Source organism: Leuresthes tenuis, unplaced genomic scaffold (assembly GCF_036924035.1).
Source record: "Leuresthes tenuis unplaced genomic scaffold, fLeuTen1.0.hap1 SCAF_24, whole genome shotgun sequence".
NCBI lineage: Eukaryota > Metazoa > Chordata > Actinopteri > Atheriniformes > Atherinopsidae > Leuresthes > Leuresthes tenuis.
In genome coordinates, this window is record NW_027325378.1 from 17,722,285 (window position 1) to 17,743,610 (window position 21,326).

At 43.2% G+C, this 21,326-nt stretch overlaps 1 protein-coding gene across 2 annotated transcripts in view; it reads left to right on the forward strand.

The window, feature by feature from the left end:
• LOC140284897 (guanine nucleotide exchange factor VAV3) overlaps positions 1 to 5,947 on the forward strand; it is a 79,460-nt gene extending 73,513 nt beyond the window's left edge. Inside the window, exons 26-28 of one of the 2 annotated variants that reach the window (XM_072378913.1) lie at positions 679 to 759; positions 1,671 to 1,822; positions 2,584 to 5,947. In XM_072378913.1, the coding sequence (XP_072235014.1) occupies positions 679 to 759; positions 1,671 to 1,822; positions 2,584 to 2,628 (278 nt within the window). In that variant the 3' untranslated portion in view covers positions 2,629 to 5,947. The remainder of the gene's footprint in view (positions 1 to 678; positions 760 to 1,670; positions 1,823 to 2,583) is intronic. The other variant, XM_072378914.1, reaches the window with a different exon arrangement.
• The last annotated feature ends 15,379 nt before the right edge of the window (positions 5,948 to 21,326 follow it).

The following is a 21,326-nucleotide window of genomic DNA, read 5'->3' on the forward strand; positions in this document are numbered from 1 at the left end:
GCCTACACCATTTTTCAAAGGTTTCCAAGCATGACACAATGACTCAGGAGGCCGCCTATGGTAATTTTACTACGACCAGAATGTGCGCGGAATTTGATGAACCTGCAGACTCCAGAATTTCTCGAACAATCTAAATGACATCGGCATCACTAACTCGACTGACTCCCTCTCAAGTGTCTCTCTGTTGAGTTTGGCCTCACAGAACAGCAACCGGTGCTCGATGCGTCTGAAAACGTTTGTCAGGTGGAAGCTAAAGGCTCGCGAGGCTAACTCGGGGGGTGGGGGGGACCTCGGGGAAAACTTGCAGAACATTCATTGATTTGTTTTTAAGTCTCACATCTGAAAAACCAACGGCAGCTTCTGAATGACGACAATTAAAAGTTTGATCCCTCTTGTTGGAGTTAATAATTTAGATTTCTAATTAAAGCACCCAAATCCGGCAAAACAGTGTAAATACTTTCGAGGGCACAGATTAATTAAGGAGTGAAGGCGAGTCGTCCGCTGCCTGTCGTCATCTATTTTTTATCAAGCCGGGACTGTGTTCTTTATACCTCTGAAATAGAAACCCCAGATTTGGACTTTTTTAAAAACATTTTTTTTCTCCTTTGCTTCTCTCTCCTTCCACCCCCCCTCCCCTCTCGCATCCCTCCGCTCCCTGCCTGGCCCGCCCCGCCATAGCTCCATTGCTCTGCGGCCTCTCTCTTGTAACTCCTGCCGGCTACAGCTTTGTACCTCCTTCCTCTGCTCCCTTCTGGTCAGGTACAGGTATCGCTTCTCTCCGTCTGTCTAACTCTGGATTCTGTCTCTCTTTCCTTTCATGTTGAAGGTTGCTTGGCATGCTGGCCCAGTATCTCAGTGCGGTCACGTCATAGCACCAATCTCAGCTTTTACTTCTTTCATCTGGCTTCCCATCGCATCAGCTCTTTCGTAGTTGTGTGTACACTTGTCATCCTGTGTGGAGAAAAGGGACTGTTTATTTTGCTATTGCATGTTCAGAATGTCTTTTTTTTGCATGTGCGCTGTAGTGTGTGAGGGGGAAACCGAGCGGAGGGAGGAGCGGCGCGTGAGATGTTTTCTGGTGTGTGTGTGCTTGTGGGTCTGTCTGTCAAAGTAAAGGTGGAAGTGTCCAAATGCACAGAGTTCCTCTATATTAGATATTCTATCCCCACGGCCAGGTTGTAGAGGTCTGACATTCCATTTCCACCTGTCAGCTTAGCCCAGGCCGACCCAGCAGTCGGTGTCTGGAAAGGAGAGCCGGCAGGGTGGGATGGAGCAGTGGTAACTAGCTAACCTGCTCCACATCTGTCTCTCACACTGCTGTCTTCTCGACAGGAGACGTTTAATCTCACACACTCCTGTCAGAACGCTCAAGCCAGACTACTTCAGCAAAAATCCATGAACTCACAAGCACACAGTATGCTGGAAAAGGGCTGGGCGTCACTTCTCACGCTCAGGCGCTTCAGGTAGAAGTAAATGAGTTTGTTGGGACGCCTAACTGCCCCAGTTACACTCAGGCTACCGCCCCCTCTCTGCATATACATTAGTAAGATCATTCAGAGAGTTTTCCACGCGTACCTTTGTTAGTGAGGCCGTGTGAGTACATATGTGTGAATGTGTCTTCAAAAAGCCTATTCTCAAACCGTTCTTGCACCTGTTTCCTCTGTCTTTAGTGTTTACGCCCAAAGTGATTGGCGTGGCGATAGCGCGGTACGACTTCAGTTCCCGTGACACCCGGGAGCTGTCGCTGCAGGAGGGAGACGTGGTGAAGATCTACACAAAGTCCGGAGCCAACGGCTGGTGGAGGGGCGAGGTCAACGGCAGGGTGAGTGGCGGCCCGATGACGCCGAGTGGGATTTTAGTTCGTTCATCAGATCCAGCAATAGAACTGTAATATATGCACTCTGTAGCTTTAGATTTCAGTCGCTCATACATTTAGTGCCTTTTTGATTGAAATATCTCCACAGTTTTGATATCAAACCTAAAAAGAAGTGTCCAGTTTCCGTTAGCTTCCTCAGTCGGTCTTTTCCATTTCTGTATATCCTCTCTGCAAAGTGTTCATGTGCTGCTTTCATAGATGTTTGCTGCACATGCCAACTGGACTCTGCAGTACGAGCCCACATGCACACACGTTGCTGGGATGATTCGAGTTCTGCATGCAGAGAAACGGGCAGACTCCCACTCAGATGCGCTGCATTTGTAGCTCGGAGGGTCTTGGAATGTGTGTTTAATCTTTTTACGAAGCCAGACGTGTGTGTTGATGGTTCTGAGCAGTGAGAGAAGAGTCTCTCCGTCGGTAACACCATCACGTGACTGGTGGACTGGACGTTAATGAAATGAAATCTGGTCTAAATCAAGAGGTTTAGTGTAATTCTTTGAATGTATCAGCCATTAAAGAATAGAAGCATTGGCTTTGCAATCAAATGTATTACATTTAATCGCCTAAAACTCACAAAATGGCTGAATTTGTTTTTTTGCAAATGAGGATACAAACACGCTTCGGTTTAACAGTTTAGTGGCTGCAAGTTAAAGCAGGGAAGGCTGCCACACACACCACAGCCTGATTATCATGTCTCTCCCCCTCAGGTCGGCTGGTTTCCGTCCACATACGTTGAAGAGGGTGAGGAGTGAGAAGTCCAACATGGGAAGACGAGTCAAATGAAAGAAGAGGGGCAGCAGTGGAGGGAGCAAACCGAGCACGTTCTGTAACAGTGAGCCTCTGCGCGGTTGCAGACGCTTCACTCTCCTCCACGGTGCCCTGTTGCCTAAAACCATCCCAGAGGCCTTTGGTAGAGAAAAGGGCTACAGCACACTGCAGTTGTAAAGGTGCCCAATCATTTCTGGTTGACTCTGTGTGGCTAAGCGACTCTACCAACAAGCAGCTTGACTGTCAGCGGGGAGCAAGCACTCGCCAGACACTTCCCTTCTCCCTTCCTGACTTAATCCTTCCATCCATAATTCATCCCTCGCTTCCTGTCTGCCCCAGCCAGCCGCAGCCTCCCCTCAACTCCCGCCCGTTTCCGCCTGCCAAGTCAGCCGCCGCCAGAACTGTCACAAGTGAATACTCAAATTCCGCCCCTCCGTTCATGCGCTCATCTATCCATCCGTTCATCCGTCAGCTCTCCCTGCCTCTCTGTGTGGGAACGGACTCATGGAGACCCGCGCTTCTCCTCTAATTCTCCCCTTTCATCCCCGTCTCAGTCTGAGGGGATTTCAGTCAGCTTTGACCTTGCCTGTGTGTTTGTTCCACAAATGCAAGTGGTTATTGACAACTGTACGACCCAGATTCATCCAAACACACACACACACACCACCCACCTTTCCTCCCCTTCAGATTATTATCGCCACACAGTCTCACACTCATTCTTACTGTTAGATGGAGGAGAGGGATGGTGTCGGATAGCATCGCCGCACAGTGCCAGCAATTGATTGCTGTTGTTCCTCTTTTCCGCCCACCTCCTACATCCTTTATCTGCGGCCGGGCCTCTCGTGTTTTTGGTTGTCTTGGCTGTGAGCGATCCTCCGCTCTTATCGGTGGCAGCTCTGTCAACAGGCGCCCATTCGCTGAGGGTTTATCAGATGGGGGGCATTAGCGGGGCCGTCGGGGGGAGCGAGCTGCGCTACCTGGAAGTTTTGAATTGTTTCACTTTTATCATGTCCGGGCAGGTTTCGTGCATTCGTGCATCATCTCAGAGGCTGATAGTGTCTCTTACTGTCACAAAGAATTCAGTCGAAACACTTTTTTTTATTTAAAATGTCCAGAACAACATTGAAAAACCAAATCAATTTCAGATCCCGTAGAAACTGATATCAGCTCTCTTACAGCTCCCGCTCTTCCCCTCGGCTTTCCTCACCTGCTCTATATGCCACGCACAAAGTCTCCTTAATCCACAGTTTAAGAGGATTTTCTACAATTGAAGGACGGCAACATTAGCAGTCACAGAAAAAAAGGAGACATCTAAAGTAGTGTTCAGCCTAAATCGAGGAGGTGAGAGTCAGAATTTCTTGGTGGTTGGCGACGTTTTTGTTCTCTCCATCATGGACAGAGACATTATTCGCCGTTAAACTGACCTCAAACCTTGTTATTTGGTGGACGATTGGTGATTTCTGCTCCCACGGCGAGGGGAAGTGCACGAGCGATCCCTGTGAAAACGCTCAAAACACTCCTTTCTGCTGCCGCCTTAGTGCCCTGAAGTCGTCTTTTGACTCCTTTTCCACTGCTCTCACTCAGCTGCACACACTCGTACGTACGAGTATTTTTGTCAGCTGAAAGTTTACGGTAAAGGAAGCCGTTGTGTGGCTAACATCCTGCTATGGAAACAGCCCTGAGGCGGTCCTCCCTTTCTTAGCTCCCTCTCACGTCACGCCACTGGCTGTAAAAAACATATTCTCCGAGTTTAAATGAGGCTTTCGTATGAAGAAATGCTGTTTTGTGGACTCAATAGAGCCATTATATTTGAGAATCATTAATAACCTCCTGCCAGGTCTGTCAGCCCATGTTTTCATAGACACCCCCCCTTCCCTGTCATTGTTCATTGTTTAACCTCTGGACTGCAGAAACGAGCCAGCCTGAATCACATTCATGTGTTCTGCTTTGTGACAGCTCCCGTTTGAGCTCATCTGCAGTGTCCTTGCGTGTCCACTAGATGGCAGCATCCTAAACATAGCTCCTCCTCATGAACGCTGTTGCCTTCACCTCGTTAAAAGTTTGGAGATGACTCATCTGATGAGGAGGTGACCAGGATTTTACAGCTGCGGCCTTGGACCTGCAGCTGGGAGCGAGAAGGCCTTAAAATACAAGCAGAAACTGTGGCGGTACATAAGATACAAGTTTTCTAAATGAGTCTTGTTGTCTCGTAAATGAGATGAATTATTTGTAAATGAAGTTTTCCGGAGCCAGAAACCTTAGGGTGGCATTTCTTCTCCTTCCCCCCCCCCCAACCCTAAAAAAAAACCGTACATTTAGAACTTCTTCAGGAAAGTTTTTGGAGACCTGCTGTGCAGAGGGGGCTCAAATGCAATCCAACCCAAGCCTTATTCCCGTTTTAGGAGAACAGACGAGTCTCTAATAGCAGACTGCAGTAATCCACTGCTGCTCTCCCTCCTCCACCTGGATGAACTATGACAGCCGGGCCATTTACAACAGCAGGCCTTCCTCTCCTCCCACTTTTTTTTTTTCTTTTCGCACGCAGGAGAGACTGGTGCAAGGCTCAAGGGTATCTGTGATCTAATCATTACACCATCTCCTCACCTCGGCGACCCCTATGCATTCATCTCTCTGTCGGCTCCCGTCTCTCTGGCTCTATCTCACCGTGTCACTTCTCTCTCTTTACTGCCCTCTTTCCCCATCCATCTCTCATCCAATCTCTGTCTTCTCCGTTTCTCTCTGTATTCTGTCCCTCACCCTCTGTCGGCTGTAAACTCCGCTGCTGAGAGTTGGCAGGAGGAGAGACGGAGATCCGATATTAGAGGAGGAGGAGGAGGAGGAGGAGGGAGACAGGCGATCTGTAATCTTAAAAGATAATGAGGAGTGGTCGAATTTTCTATTTAACCTCAAATTATCACGCCGGCTAGAGAATGAATGGGAAGTTTTATCCCACCATGCGCAGATTATGCTTTCCCTCGTAGGCGGGTGTACGTGGGGAAAAGCATTTCGACAGGATTCAGCTTATCAAACTCATGCACTCCTTTCATTTTTTCCCCCCTCGTCTTGACTGAAGTTTGCATTCCCTGCCTCGTGTCGATGTTTTGTTATTCCAATGAAGCCAAAGATGTATGCTGTACTTACTGTGCTCTCAGTGTTATGTCTCATAACCACGGTACCGAACCGCTGTGGCCTAACTCTAAAACCGTGCAATCCTGACTGTGTAGCAGAACCCTGTATTGTTGTTGTATTATACTGTAAATTATGTACATAGCACATAATAAAAATATACACTGCTTCTTCTAATCTGTTGGTATTTCATCTCTGGCTTTATCGCACATTTGTGAAGCTCATTTATAATCAGACCATTAAAACTAACTGTATGAACACCAAGATGCTTCATCTTTAATCTTAGCTTTATTTCATTTGGTGATATACATCAGTTCCTGCACTTAAGGCCTGTAAAATCTTTGAATAAATACAGGTGATTGTAACCACGATTTGATACAAAGCAGCGTCGCTGAGAGGGTGGGCAAAGATGGGCTGAGAATCCTGTTTGTCCACGAATGCATGAGAAAGTCAGTGAGATTTTTAAAAAAAGTTCATCATAGAAAGCTTAGAATGGAAAGAGCGAGGGAGCAAGTCTTAGTTGGACAGCTCCAGAAGCTAATATAACCACGAGGGAAGGGATTTCTGTTGGGAACCTTTGTCAAGCACCACAACACAGAGTTATGTAACAAATAAAAAAAGCTCCCTTAAAAATTTACAATGCATAATAAAGGGGCCCAATATTTAACTTCTTTGAGCTGGGAGCCATCACACAGGGGAAACAAATGGACTATGTTCTCAGGACCAAAGACAAAAAGAACCAGTCAGGTTAAGCAGCAACAAGCAACGCCCCTCCCTTTCTGCTGCAATTCCAACAATTTGTCACCCCCCCCCCCATTTAATAATAAAATTATGTCTGTAAATGAATAAAAGTCAAAGAAAGTCCCAACTTCTTCTGACTATCTCACATCCATAAATCTTATTCAAAGCACAGCTCACGATTTCACAGGCGAAACATCATTACTGGCAACGGTACAGCAGGTAATTCAGACTCGTCTCTATAGAACCAACAACAAAAAGCCTCTTCAATCAAAATCATCAGAAATAAAACCAATAAGACACAGAATGATCTAAAAACAGCCAGATGCTGCTCCTGGATGATAAATTGTCCTTGTATGCACAGGTTTAGTCCAGATATCTTCGTTAGGCAATGTGGATACACACATGAGTGAATGATGCTGGAGAACAACACGAGTTTGACTTCTTAAAGCTATCAAAGGTTACTCTGATATGGGTAGTGATACATGTATATAATAATAGTAATATATGGGCTACCATGTCATTTCAAGGTTATGGTTGGTTAAAAAACACAATTTACATTGAATATTGTGCTTATAGGTATATTTGATGTATGAAAATATATCTTTTTTAGTAACAGTTTATACAATTCTTAATCGGACCCTGGAAACTTCAAGGCTGGGGTGGATTTTGTGATCTTACTCTTAAAATTTCTATTAGTGGAAAAACAGCTGAAGTGATCACTGGGTCACACTGTCACTGGGTGCCACGCCTAACTCTGTAATGCTGGTAAATCATGAAGAAATGAGGACACGAAACAGCCTTTGGACTTCATTGCGGTCAGTTTAATCTCCAGTGTGCCCAGAAGAGACTTTCTCGTCAGATCAGGACTTAAATCACGAAGCTCACTGCAGCGTTTTGTTGCTCTTTCCTCCACAGGACTTAAATAACCTGCAGCCAGTGGGGTGCCATTTCTCACTGGCTTATTGGTTAATAAGTGTGAATAAACGTGGGGATAAACAGTGGGTCTTGTTGCTGGTGATCATGCAGATGACAAAACCAACCTAACGACTTTTAAATATAGTAAATTAATTAGAAAAGAAAAAGTTGAAAGCCAACAGTACTGTGGGCGTGTGAAAACATGCGGTGAATAGTTGTACAAGTGTTGAGGACATAATAAGTGTGTACAAGACGCAGAGCATATGCTGAGGCTTGCTGTAGCTTCTCTGTAAAAATGATCTGAATCTGTGTGTGTGTGTGTGTGTGTGTGTGCCCGTGTGTGGGTGGTGGTCTCCCTCGCCATCTGGTGCCTCGTTACCTGCCGTTGCTGAAGTAAGACCAAGGCTTGGACTCCAAAAGGATCAGTGGTGCTGGGGCTGGAGCACTGAGTGCTCTCCGCTCTGCGGGGGTGGAGCGAGACGCGGCACCAAATGTCCAACAGGCAGGATTTGCCATGGCCTGACCAGTCTGAATCACACCAGTCCACTTCCAGCTGAGGTTGGACCACCATGGTGACAGATGGCCGGGTGACATCAGCTTTCTTCACAATTTGGCCCAACTTTCTGGCCCACTGCGGTCTTGTCTGATATGAGGATTCTGTAGGTGAACAAAGACTTTCTGTGGGGCCGACACTCAGGCAACAAGAAGCTCCAACAATATGAAGTCAGATGAGGAAGGTGCTGTGGCTCTGATCACAGGACTCCACGCATCAAAGTTTAAACTCGTGCAAAAGATTCTGCACTGTGTATGATTTCAGGGCCAGAATTTCTGCATAGGTTTCAGTGATTCATGAATGCCACAGCTAGATTTGGAAGTTTGCCAGCTTGTGACAGATTTGCTTAAGCTTAACTTGGCACCTCAGGGTGAACTGACTTTCGTGATTAACTGAAATGCCACTAAAAACGTAACAAGTGGATGGAATGCATTTTACAGTGCTTAATAAGTAATAGCATAAAATATTGCACCCCGAAAACAAGTTAACCAGCTCGTGAGCAGAAATAATCATTTATTATGCCAAATGGAAGACCTCAACCAACCGGCTTTTTCACTCTTGCTAATATAATATTTTCACTAATGAACGTGTTATTTGTGTTGATTAATTTTGCTGTTAAACCTGTCCAGTTCACAACATATTGATGTCAGAGTACTTCAGAGGTTTAGACTGTTATCCAGCAAGAAGCACCATCAGGGGGATGTCTGATTCATTCTATATTCATTCAACGAAATAGCTGTGGTCCCACTTGTATAAGCAGTTATCAGGTGCCTACAACATCTGAAATAGACAAGATTCACTCACACAAAAAGATGTCATTCGTCCAAGTCAAACCAGATTGTAAAATACATGAAATGTATGTTTTAGTCCGACTGCAGTTGTCAATGTGGGACTTGCAGACCCAGATGATGTGTTTGGGAATTTAACTACTCAGTGGGACTCAAACTGGTCTAGGCACTGTGTGGATGCTGCACACAGGAGTATTTGAAACGTTAGTAACTGAAGAAGGCTACAACAACAGAGAATAAACACAAAGGATAGCATTCATCAGGAGGTACCAAATGCTCAGAGCTGGGAATCTGTTCATTTCCCAGATCGCCACCAGCTAAACTGTTAATTGATTTTTTTTGTTGTCTCATGTAACACTAACGAGATGAAAGATGGAATTCCTCCACCAATCGCAGCGGAGTCCGACATATTCGTTGGAAATCCCCACAAGGGTTCTCCCTAATTGGTTGGGATTATTCTGTGACTGGTGTTAAGGCACAAGCGCCACCCTGGCCATCTTTTCTGTGGCCCTTATCCTTTGTTTTCTTGTAGGTTAGGAGGCTGATACAGTTACGGTTTATGCCTCAGCCATTTCTCCCTGAGGGAATCCAGCAGCCTGTCACTGTATCCTTTGGTGTTTCAGCCTCTAAAAGATAAAAGCCCCAAGAGCCTATAACTGATGGATATTTGAAAGGTTGTTACTCAATACTCAAGAATAATTTACAATATGCTACTTCTTGGGACCTTGTTTGCCTAAAGCAGTTTTCACATATGAACACCTGAAAAGTTGCGAGAATATGCAAAGAAGTTGCACATGCCACCCCTCAGAGTTAAGGACTGAAGCGCATGCATGAAAGTGGCTCACATGAACTTCTAAGGAAGTCTTATTCTCATTTTTCCCAATACTGGACATCACTTTCTAATCACCATTTGTCAGACTGGTGGTTGATATCGTTTTCCTTGCTTACATATTACAGGGTTTTCCAGGGAACAAAGCCCACTCAACCAGTAGTGTTGCCACTTCACGGCCTGAGTTCCCTCGTTGGAGTGTGCTGCTGCTGCATGGTCTACACCTTGTGCTGCACTTTTGCTCATTTTCAAAGGGTGAATGCGACCTATTGAGAAACATTCAGAGCTGCTGATCGGATGTCTGTTGCACAGCAGGGTTTGGACATCGCCGACTCTTCTGTTCCTCACAACCCTTATGATATGAGTGATCATATCCAAACTGGGGTGACAGTCAGGCTAAGATTAAAACAGATTGCAAGTTGTGAATGTTGCTTTGAATCCATCAGACAAAAGGATGACTGACTGTATGTAGGGGACTGTTTCGACTGATTCCACAGTTTGTGCCAGTATGTCAAAACGTGCAACTTTAAAAAAAAAAAAAAGGGTATGGCACCAGACTTTAAACAAGAAAGAAAGGATTAACAGTTCTTGTTGTCTGCTTTGCCACTACATGACAAAACCGAAACTTCAAATCCACCGACACATACACAAAAGCACCTAATAATAACGTGTGTGGACACTGATTTTCTCTCTGTCAAAACTGATTAAACCAAAGAAATGCCAGCCTGAAAAATCCTCACGTATCAACATGAATAATCTACACTGCAGTTAGCAGGCTGTCATATGCAACATCCATAGTGAAGACTAGTGACTCAAAATAGCCTGCTTGTGTCGTCATTTCCAAATTAGTTTCAGTTTCAGCCATTTCTCTGCTTTCCCCTTCGGTGCCCCACCCCCCCCTCCCCAAAGTCTCTCATAAACTCTGCCAAATTCTGACTTCTTCGACTGCACTCCATACATCCCCATCTATTTCTCACTCTCTCTCATTTCTTTTCTGGGTTTATTGCTGTCTTTTGGGGCCATGAGGGACCCGTCATCATTGCCAGGCTGCTGTATATCAAGCAGCGATCTTTTCCTCCCCATTTTCCCGGAGACCATCAGCCCTGCATAAATACAGAGGTGCTGTCTGCAGAGCTCACTCAGACAGTCTATCATCTAAAAATAAATAAAGCAATGTATAAAAGTAAAGAACAAACAGACACTTGTCCATTCAGAAACGCCCTCCACGCTCATTCGGCTGTTCTGAATGTCTCTCCTTACTAGGCATAGCAATGTAAATGTCTCATCTAGCGTTTTCTTGTAAAGTAGTTATGCACTGATGCAGCACTGATTCAGTGCTAACGTCTGCAACATTATAGTTGTTTGTGCATGTGGCCTGGTATGGCATGGCACGGCATGGCACAGCTAAGAAGTCAAGACATTTCAATTCATCCCAGCTGGCACAGGCATGAAATACCCTTTTGCACACTTCGATGCATTTTTCCAGCGTTGCAGTGCACTGTCACAGCCTTTTTTTTCCTTCACACATACAAGCGTCAACATGTGACGCTGTCCCCCAAACACACACACACACACACACGCAACAGATGGTGGCACCAACATTCTCTTCAATAATAATTAGCATTGTAAAGCACTTAAAAGGCTCCATTTAATTTGCCTCACTTACTTGCAATATTTAACACATTCAACTCCTACTTTCTTACAAGCTAACTGCTTCGAGGTGTTGTTCTGAGAGATCTTAGCACTGTGTGAATTTGAATGTAAATGCATTGGAATGCACGGGCTCAACAGAAACATCTTGTAAATGTCATGTGCGTAGATAAGGCTTGCAGGTCTTGCACTCAGCCTGTGCATCACATCAGTACTTGGCTGTGATTCCACCTACTGTATCTCAGCAAAAATAGAGATAAAAAGAAGGAAAACTAGGAGTGTGTGTGTGTGTGTGTCTGTGTTTGTGTATGTCTGCACATCACACCTGTGACCTAGTCATACTATGTATCTGGGATACATTTGTCTGGAAGTAAAAATACATAAAGTTCTAATACATTATTGCTTATTATTTACCTCACCAGTTAGGTGAGCATTAGGTGTAAAGCACGAGATTTTCAGCATATCAAAGTAGCAGTAGTGTGCAATGTCAGAGGCAAAGCTGCTAAAAAGCTCATCATGGACATCTGTGGGCTATTCCTTTGTTTTCTCTACATTCAGTGAGCATGTAAAATGTCTTGGGTTGGTTCTTTGTGCGATATTTGCATTTGAACCCCCAACATGCAGTCAAAAGAAGCATGTGGTCAAGTACAAGTGAAACAGACAAATACAAGGAAAACCCCATCAGAATGATTTTGATGCCAAATCTACAGTTTGGTTCAGTCTCGCAAACAAAAAAGGGTGAAAAATAACGCAGAGATGAGCTTGATCTCACAACAAGGCCAAAACATCCACTGAAAACAACAGTGACCGATGGCTACAGGATCCTTCCATGGGAATGGCTGCAGCTTGAGGTAAGTATTTGTCCTTCAGTTGGAAAATTGCTGCTTCGATCCCCAACTTTCCCAGAAAATATGGGTAAAAAAAAAAAAAAAAAATCGAACCTCATATTGCCCACAATGCGTTCCTCCCTTTTACTTTACTTTGAGTAAAAACATTTGCTGTGTGTATGTAATGGTAAAGAAAACCTTTCACTGAAACCAGCCAGCTGAAGAGCATTGTTCAGAAGGTTGACTGAGTCAAAAATAGAAAGTGGAAGGATAGATTTTGGACAGCATTGAGTGGCGCTTGTGATCCCAAGCATTCACCATTGTCTGTAAAACATCCTGAGGCAGAGTGGCAGAGGACAGTGTGCAGAGATTCAGCCAGAAGCTGCAAAGCTGCCCGGAAGACGCTTCACAGCAGAGATGGACAACGAACCGAAAGATACAGCAAATGCAAGTTTTGATTGTAAATAAGTGGAATATTCTGTAAAGGCTGAGCCAGTTTTCTCAGCCCAATTAAGCTGCCCTTCATTTGCTGAAGACAAGCGTAAACGAAGAAAGGGCCACGAACAAACAACAAAGCTGCAAAGACCCGTGGAAGAGGAAACCCTTCTTTGTTATTTTATGTAAAAAAATTCTTGACAAAACTTTAAAATGCATAATTTATGGTTATGTTCATAGGCCTTATTCAAATTTGAGCCCCTGTGAAATGTATTTCTGTGTATAGTGTAAAAACTGACAAAAAAGCGGAATTTACGTTCACCGTGGAATCTTTTATCTATTCATTTTTTTTCTCGTTTCTGTAAAAAAAAAAAAAGAGTTTTGAAGACTTGACATACAAATTGCATCAAAAGGGTTCTGACAAGCTGTAAGGATCTTGTTCTCCCTTCATTAATCATTAGATATAAAGGTTATAGTTTGAACTTGGTACCTTTAGACTGCACAAATAACCCAACAGACACATGGAATTCTGCATTTCATGGAGTGGCACAGACGTAAAAACACAGTGTGCTGGATTGTAAATGTGATACTACTTTAAGAGACCACTAAAATGAGGTAAAATGTGTGTGATGTTACTGTAGCCAACAGTGCTGAAGTGTTATCTGACTTTGTGGCAAGTTAAAAATGAAATACTGGGAGCATTACTTTTGGAGGTAATTAACTTCAGCTGGCCTTTTATTTTAACTTGAGCAGATTTACATTTTAAATGAGTTTTTTATGACTCGTACTCAGGTGAAGTTTCATCACAGCAGAGGTTGTTCCTCATATCCAGGAGTCGCCGAAATGTTTCCTTCAGCTGAGGTTTGTACAGGAAGCTTAACCTCACACTGATCCACTCAACTTCAGCAGGGGGAGATGAGGGGGAGCATTTGCTCTGCATGGTAATCTACTAAGTTCCTTTTCTTCCAACTGCGTTGACCCATCACTGCATCACTGACGCAGGACTGGAAGGATTTTCCAGCATAATAACTATCTACTGCTGCACTTATAGACAAGGCAATAGGACACACCATTTGCCTGACATATCAATTTTGCACTAGACTACCATAATTCTAATATGACAAGTTTACTGCAGGAGCACTCTTGTATTTGCTAGACTGTAATATCTAGCTTTCTCTTTTGCAAGATAACAATGAGAATCTGAACCCCTCTGGGTAAATTTCTACCTGTTAAGTTGTAGGACACTGATGGACACAACTCCCACATAGACTGATCGCATCTTGGATGGAGTTCTATGCCTGTTTAACCGCTGGTTTTCCTTCAGTCTCTCCTAAGCTCCTTGAGTCTTCCTCTTTAATCCCCCCTGTATATGAGCTGTAACAGGAAGACATTATGTTCACAAGACTTGATCTCAGAAGTGTCAATTATCTGCTCTGGATTAAGCAGAGGAGGATGGGGAACCAGGTGGTTCAAGTGGTTGAGCCGGTGCTCTGTGGATGTATCCCGGTGGATTGAGGTTGAAGGCCCTAATCGCAGCCGGAACCGGTTAGAGTCCCCGCCTGGGGCTCTTTGCTGCATGTCATCTCCACCCATTTCCTGTCAAGCCACTTTAAAAACAAAAAACTAGTGCCCAGCAAAATCTTTAAAAAGAAATTAAGAGGACAGAGATCAATTGAAAACATCTTTGAGAATGAGCATGCTCTGCATTACCATTGTGCCCTCTAGAGACTCCAAAAGGAACTGCGGGTTGTATAGGAAGAGAAGTGTGAAATCCACGTGCTACAAATTGTCATTCCTGGGTCAACTTAACACGTTTCAGTGACTTTCTTCCAGGGGACCTAAAATAGTGCTTTAGCTCAGCTGTGGCCCTTCAACTGCCTTACCCATTTCAACATTTCATCCATGGGGCTTCGGATCTGACGGTGACGGAGCATGGCTAACCCTGACAAGATCCCTGTGCTCCCTAAACTGTCACATGAGGTGTGGAGTTGTAGCGTTAAATCAAGAGCTTTTCCATTACTCTGAACCATGATCTGTTCCACATTTTACCAAGTAGTTTTGCTTCCAAACTATAACTTGTCTTATTGCTGCAGCCTAACCAAACAGAGAGTGAGAGCAGCACATAAAAAACAATGGTATCAGACAGGAATCAGAAGGGAAAAGAATTGTTTTCTCCAATACGCAACAAACTGAGGAATCAATGTTCTCAGACTCAAGTCGAACCTGTGCCTCCAAAAGAAAAATCCAATGACTTTTTTAGGTTTACTGCAGCTAGTTTGCAGTACGTACAACTGCACAATAAGAAGACAACAACTTTCCTTTTGGTTTGACTGATCATAAGAATCTTGTGTGTATCTGGTACACTCAGAGGTCAAATGGACTTTATTTTCTTCCTGATTTATTGCTCAGGTTTTTGGAACATTATGTTTGTTGTGTTGGTCAACTGGGACAAAGCCCAGTTCATAGCTGTAACGGCACTGGGAAGCTTTGAGGCATTCCATACATTCTTGTAACCATATTAGATTATTTTCACACTGATACTGTAGCTCAAATCGCAAGTGATGCTGGAAGTAGAGGATAGAAAAACAAGTGTCTCTCCAGCACACAATATGCAGACCCCTTCTTCCCCTCATGTGGCAGAGCGATAATGGAGGTGTGGGAGGCAGAGCTTCTATTTTGGGTTCTTTGAGTCTTGCTCAGTCTTTACGTTGCCCCCCCCTCAACTGACAATCGTGCCATTCGCAATGTGCCCATTCCCCAGTGTCCCCTGGAGCACCTACAGATGTATTCAGCTCCCATTTGTCATTCCTGGGAATGTGGTGGCGTCAGCAGTTATATTCCAACCTCCACCGATGGCACAGCACAACCACTACGAGAAATCAGCTCTGCCTGCGGTCACCCTACTCCCTTATTACAGTTTTATATCTACAGTGTGATGGATAATGATGATGCTGTTGCCCTATTTACTCTGCTGTGGCAACCAGGCACGCATTTCACTTATGTGCTGGCTTACTGCTCACAGATCTTTTAGCTACTCTGGTTCATTTAATGCTGCTGTTGAATTCACTGAGGGTGTTTCTGCTCCATAAACAATGACAGGTTTGTGGTTAGTGCATGCAAGCACTACAACTGAGTAAGAGCTGCATGTATCGAAAATGAGCAGCTGTGCAGTTTTCCAACAGATAATTCTCAGGGCCAATATTTTTTACTTATAGCTGTTCTAATTGTACAGGTGTAAAGCAACTGATGGCATTAGAGATGATTTATGGTTTGAAAAAGTAAGTGATAATGGCTCCCATTCATTTACGCATTTATAACCTTTTGAACCACATTATGGCATTTTCTCTTTCCTTCAAATATAAAACCGTAAACTGAACTCAACAAGAGCACAGACCAATATAAGACTCACAGCAATGAATAAACTACCCTAACAAATGCTCCAAATGAGCTCGGAAAGGACTTAGCTCTTTTACGTCCTACTCTACTATACTCAAAATTTGGGAAAGTAAATCTGTCTGAGCCACTCCAACCACTTGGTTTCCATTTATCTTGCTGAAAGAAAGTTTATGTTCAAAATGTGATACTTTTATCATGAGGCATCAAACATCTGTGAGAAAAAAAACATGGATTCTAATGATCGTTGCCTCCAGGAAATGAAAAAAAAAAAGAAAAGCATACAAAGGTGCTCACTTAGCTTTTTATCCAAAGTGAGGAAATTAAAGGGTTAATAAAATGAACCAGTAAAAATGTACCTTTCCAACATCAAACTACTGAAAGTGTTCAAAGGAGTTATAGTTTCATGTAAGTATTACCTCACAATATAAATATTTTAGGTAAAAGCAGAGAGCAGAAAATGCTCAAGAAGCCTAAATTTGTAGCACCTCTCTTTTTACACATCCTCGGATATTCACTTGTCCACACTTTGAGAAGGGCAGATGACCTTTAGCTGATGCCCAATGAGCCTGAACAGTCCCCGAGGAGGAGAACGAGAGAGTTAATTTTAGCCTACAGTGACTCCATATGGTATCTGCACTTAATGCACACTCGAGGTGGAAATGATTCATTCCTTTGTGCATTTGAATCCCTTTGTTCGGTTGAATTCAGAGACGTTAATGACAAATTAAGCAGTTTGCTCACTTTTTATAAGCTTTTCTTAAGCTAAGCATTTGCATCACTTTTAAAATCCACTTCTAGTGTGATGCAACTCCAATGCCGAAATACAATAGGAATAATATTTATATATGGTTTTAACAGTGAAGGTCATATATTCCAAAGCTTACCTATGTAGAAGTATCTTGGTACTATCTGCAACATGTACTTGAAATACTAAAGTAAGCATTAACATGCAAACAATATTTCAGACACTGTTACTGACTAAGCTGGAGATGATTTTACTCGTTTCATTTACTGTTGGCTGGTGTAATAACTGTATAACAACTCATTGTAATTCATGCTATACAAGACCTTTGTCACAACAGACATTTTGGCTTGTCACAGCATGAAAAGCACTGGGTTAATGAATACCATTAGCAATGACAACGTTCCTGTTAGTGCCATGGAAAACCTCGACAATGAGGCAGCGTGCTTGACAGCAGGACCTTTCCCCAAATGGAATGCGACCATCGTGAATTCAACTGTACATTCCCTGAGATGACAATTGAAAAGGTCTGCGTGACAATGGTCTATTATGTTGTGTGTGCGTTTACATGATGGCTAAAAAGAAAACTAACTAACATCTAAAGTATTAGCAGTGAAGTACAAAGTCTAATATTTCCCTCCAAAATAGAGTGGAGTAGAAAGCAGCATAACATCAAACACTTGAAGAACATCAAAATTGTATTTAAGTACAGTTCATGACTCAAGTAAATCTACTTTGTAACATTCTACTTACGGTACTTTTAGTCTGCTGCTCACAGTTGATTTCAACTTACTGTTTCCACAGCCTTTTTTTTACATTTTAAAACAACAATTCAACTTAACATGTGTACAATAGACAAAAAAAAAAATAGGCAGATTTATTGAAAATATCCAACATTTGTTGATATAACAGCAAGAAATATATCAACCCGTTCTAACTTCCAAATTGTCACATTCTGATGCTTGTTCTAGAGCTTGCTAAGTGTAGGATTGTCTCTGGGGTTCGAAGAATGTTAGCCACTGTAGCTAAAAGTGAGCAATTTCAATTAGCCCGAGGTAAAGTTGATTAGTCACTGATTATAGCATCAGTTGGAAAAAAATTGACAACAGATAAACTGAAATGAAATATAGTTGAATTTAAATCTGTCGCATATTATATTCCGTACAACTTGTTATTTAAATTAAGATTACTTTATTGTCGCGTAGTCATTGTCACACGAAATACACAAAATTACTCACACATGCACATGCACAGGGTCACACACTCAACCAGACAGATGCCATGGAGCAGTGAGCAGCCATTCACAGCGCCTGGGGAGCATGGGTGTACGGTGCTCAAGGCCACCACAGCCGTGGTGGCAAGAAGGTGGACTGCCACCCCTCAACCGCCAACCTTCAGGTTATTAGACGACCCACTCTTACCACTGAGCCACAGCCGCCTAACTTTGGTTAGCGGACACACTGTCTGTAGACTATAAAAAGATACTTATGACCAGAAGCTAAAATATAAAACTAAAGCTATTAAACCTTTCGAAGTAGTCTGCGTTATGATCCAGCAGAGGGCGGTCTGGTACGTAGCTCGACTCTCTCAGTAAAACGAACCAAGTTGCTCCTAAAAATGAAGAAACAAGCAAGCAAAACCGTTCTGAGAAGTGGTGTTTGGAAGTATTTTAGATTTTACATCGTGAATGGTATCGTAAAAAAAAAAAGCTCTTTAAAAGAAAGAGCTGTGGACTCACCAGCTTGCTTGCCACTAAAGTGAGGCGGTAGCAGCACCTCATCAGTGTTAGTGTTCAGTATGTTCTGACTGGCCGCTATTTGTCACAGTCAGTTACAGCTGGTGCCTTACCAGAAGCTTGTAAAAATGCCATATAAAACCAGCGGCTGATTGCCATTGTTTCATGAGAGAGGTCTAAAGAACTTACTAATTTAACACTTCCCATAAAGCAGTTGTAACTGTTGCCAAAGTCAATATGAGTTGGGTTATGGTGTGAGTCATGATTCCTCCTAACATTTGATCAAACATGATTTTTGGAAAGACCAACAACCCTAATTACAGCTCATCAAAATCAGAGCAATAAACGACAGTTTCTCAACAGCATGTCCACTGCCATCAACCAGTTTTCTTCATATCACAACAAGTTATTTGCCACCATGATGCGCAACAGGAAGGTTTGCCACACAGGACATACGTTACCATACGCAACTTAGCGCCATTGAGAATCTTGCAAGTGTGATATTTGGATGCACAGGTTTCCCCCCCAGCTAGGAATGTGAGAGCCATGAGGGACATGTTGCCATGGCAATGTGGAAACTGTGGACGATGGTCACAGCAACAAAATGCATTTATTGAGTATTGTAAACCAAAACCAATTTTGTTTTCCTAATTTAACAAAGTACTTTCATTGCTTAACTTTAACCATTTACTTCTATAGTAGAATGGAGGAGGTCAAAATACTTTTTTTTTTAAAAAAGGAAAAGAAAGTGAATGAGTGCATTCTCACAGTCTGAGTCTAACACAAGCCCCTTGCTTGGGAATTGAGTGTCTATCTTCCTCCTCTCCAATCTCTTCCAGTGATAGCACCTCCAGTGCTAGCTGTTCATAGATGATGTCGTTCACCACTGGCAGTGCGTGAATTACTCCTGCAAAAAAATAATAGGCTTTATGCAGTTGTAGAGCAATTGCCTGTGTCAGAAAGTAAAGTGAAACCACATAAAGGGCTCTAACAAGCTGTGATGAGTTGGAAATAAGGATGCAATTTATATAGTGAAAGATCCAATAAAAATACTAAAAAAAAACTTTTGTATGACGGGAAGAAAACATGCTTCAAGATTGCACAAACTCCAAACATGTACAGTTAGTTTAGACTTGAAGATGTGTGCTGACTATATTCTGCTCACAAACCTCTGTAAAAGGATGATCCCATAATGAATTACAGAAGCAACTGAAACAAGATGTTGAGGGCTTCAGCAACTTGTCGAGCTGCTAACAGTGACCCTCATTTGAAACAGCTGACAGCACTGCTCTCATCCTTTGTAGCTTCAAAAATTCACCTACGGAAACACAGAGGACAAGTGGAAGCAAACACCGACACTGATCTGATGAATTAAACTCAATTAATGACCATGTTTAGCATAACTGCGCAGTTTAGCAGGGCTTTGCGGTGGATGTATGCAATGCAACAATTATTCATTTTGATGAGCAGGGATTATGAATTAGGCAATTAACACGCTGTCAGGCTGGAGGGGAAAGGGCTTCACCGCTCAGTCTCAAAATCCGATTTTTCTGCATGTAAACTTCAGAGAAGAGCGCAGCCACAGCTGGTGTCGGGCTGACAGGTGGGTCAGGTGGGCGTTGGAATGACTGGGACAGCAGCGGACGTTTGACCTCATCAAAAACACAGAGCATCCGAGTTAAACTGGAGATGCTGCATCCTTCCATCTTCTCAGGTTAACCTGATTTAACTCAGCGACACACACACACACACACACACAGTCACATGAATGCACACTCGCACAGACAGGCTGCCAGCAAGTTAAGTCCCCAGGCGAGAAGTGGGGCTGCAGAGAGGGAGAACACATTAGCCTAATAAGGGCCATCTGGTGGCCATTCATTAACTTGACCATCCTTGAAGTCCCTGGACCAAAATGTCATTTTTCACTTTGCAGACAAATCCGTTAGGTGTCAAGATGAACTTGGGCAAAATTACCAAAGATGGAAAATGTAAGGAAAACAGGAAGACAGGGAGCAGGCAGAGAGGAAGTGAGGAAAAAGTGCTGGAGCTAAGAGGAACTAGACTCTGGCAGGGAGCGGGAGCATGAGTTATGCCGGAAAGAGACGATAATTAGCAGACACCGTATGCACTGTGGGCTTGTCCAAACTGTAACACTGTCAGCTACTCCAATGAGTTCTTTTCCATCATCATCTAATTCTAAATTTTATTTAACACACCTTCTCTGTCATGTAGGATCTAAGGATCTGACTTGACTTTTCAATGGAAAAATATCGCAATAAAACCCAGTAAAATCAACAACATTTGGAACAACATAAAAACAGCTTTATTGAACCGCCCAAACGTCCACCAAGACACGGTGAAAAGATGCCTTGAAGAGGGATTAATTAGAAGTCAGCATGACGGATACCTTTGTAGTGCCTTCCAGACCTTGACTGACACTCATTTATTGTAAGAGGAGATTTTTGAATTAGTGTATGTTCACACACGTGAGCAACGACGCCCTCGTGCAGCAGGGGGTCTTCGCGGCTTTAATCAAGCTGTCTGATTAGATGCCTGCACGGCGAAGCACCTTTCTGTCACATACTAACACACTCTCCAAGGTCATATGCAAATTCTCCTATTATTTCTTACCAAATTAAAATGCTTTCAAGTGGTAATATGAGTGGTCTGTGTGTTTTACAGCCAGTTCCTTTCTCTGCACTTGCCACAGAGGATTCATGCATTTTCATTTCAAACGTCGCTGCTATCGATGTTCAAGGTTGATTTTGGAACAGCAGGTAACATAGTTTTTAAGGTAGAATGAGTTCACGCCATTAAAGCATATAGAGTCTTACCCAGGTGAAATGTTAAACAGTTTCTTTCTCCTTTTTCCCCAAGACTGCTCCAGTATGCAGGGACACACTGTCAGCCAAACTCATTTTTCATACATAACAGATGTTACTATT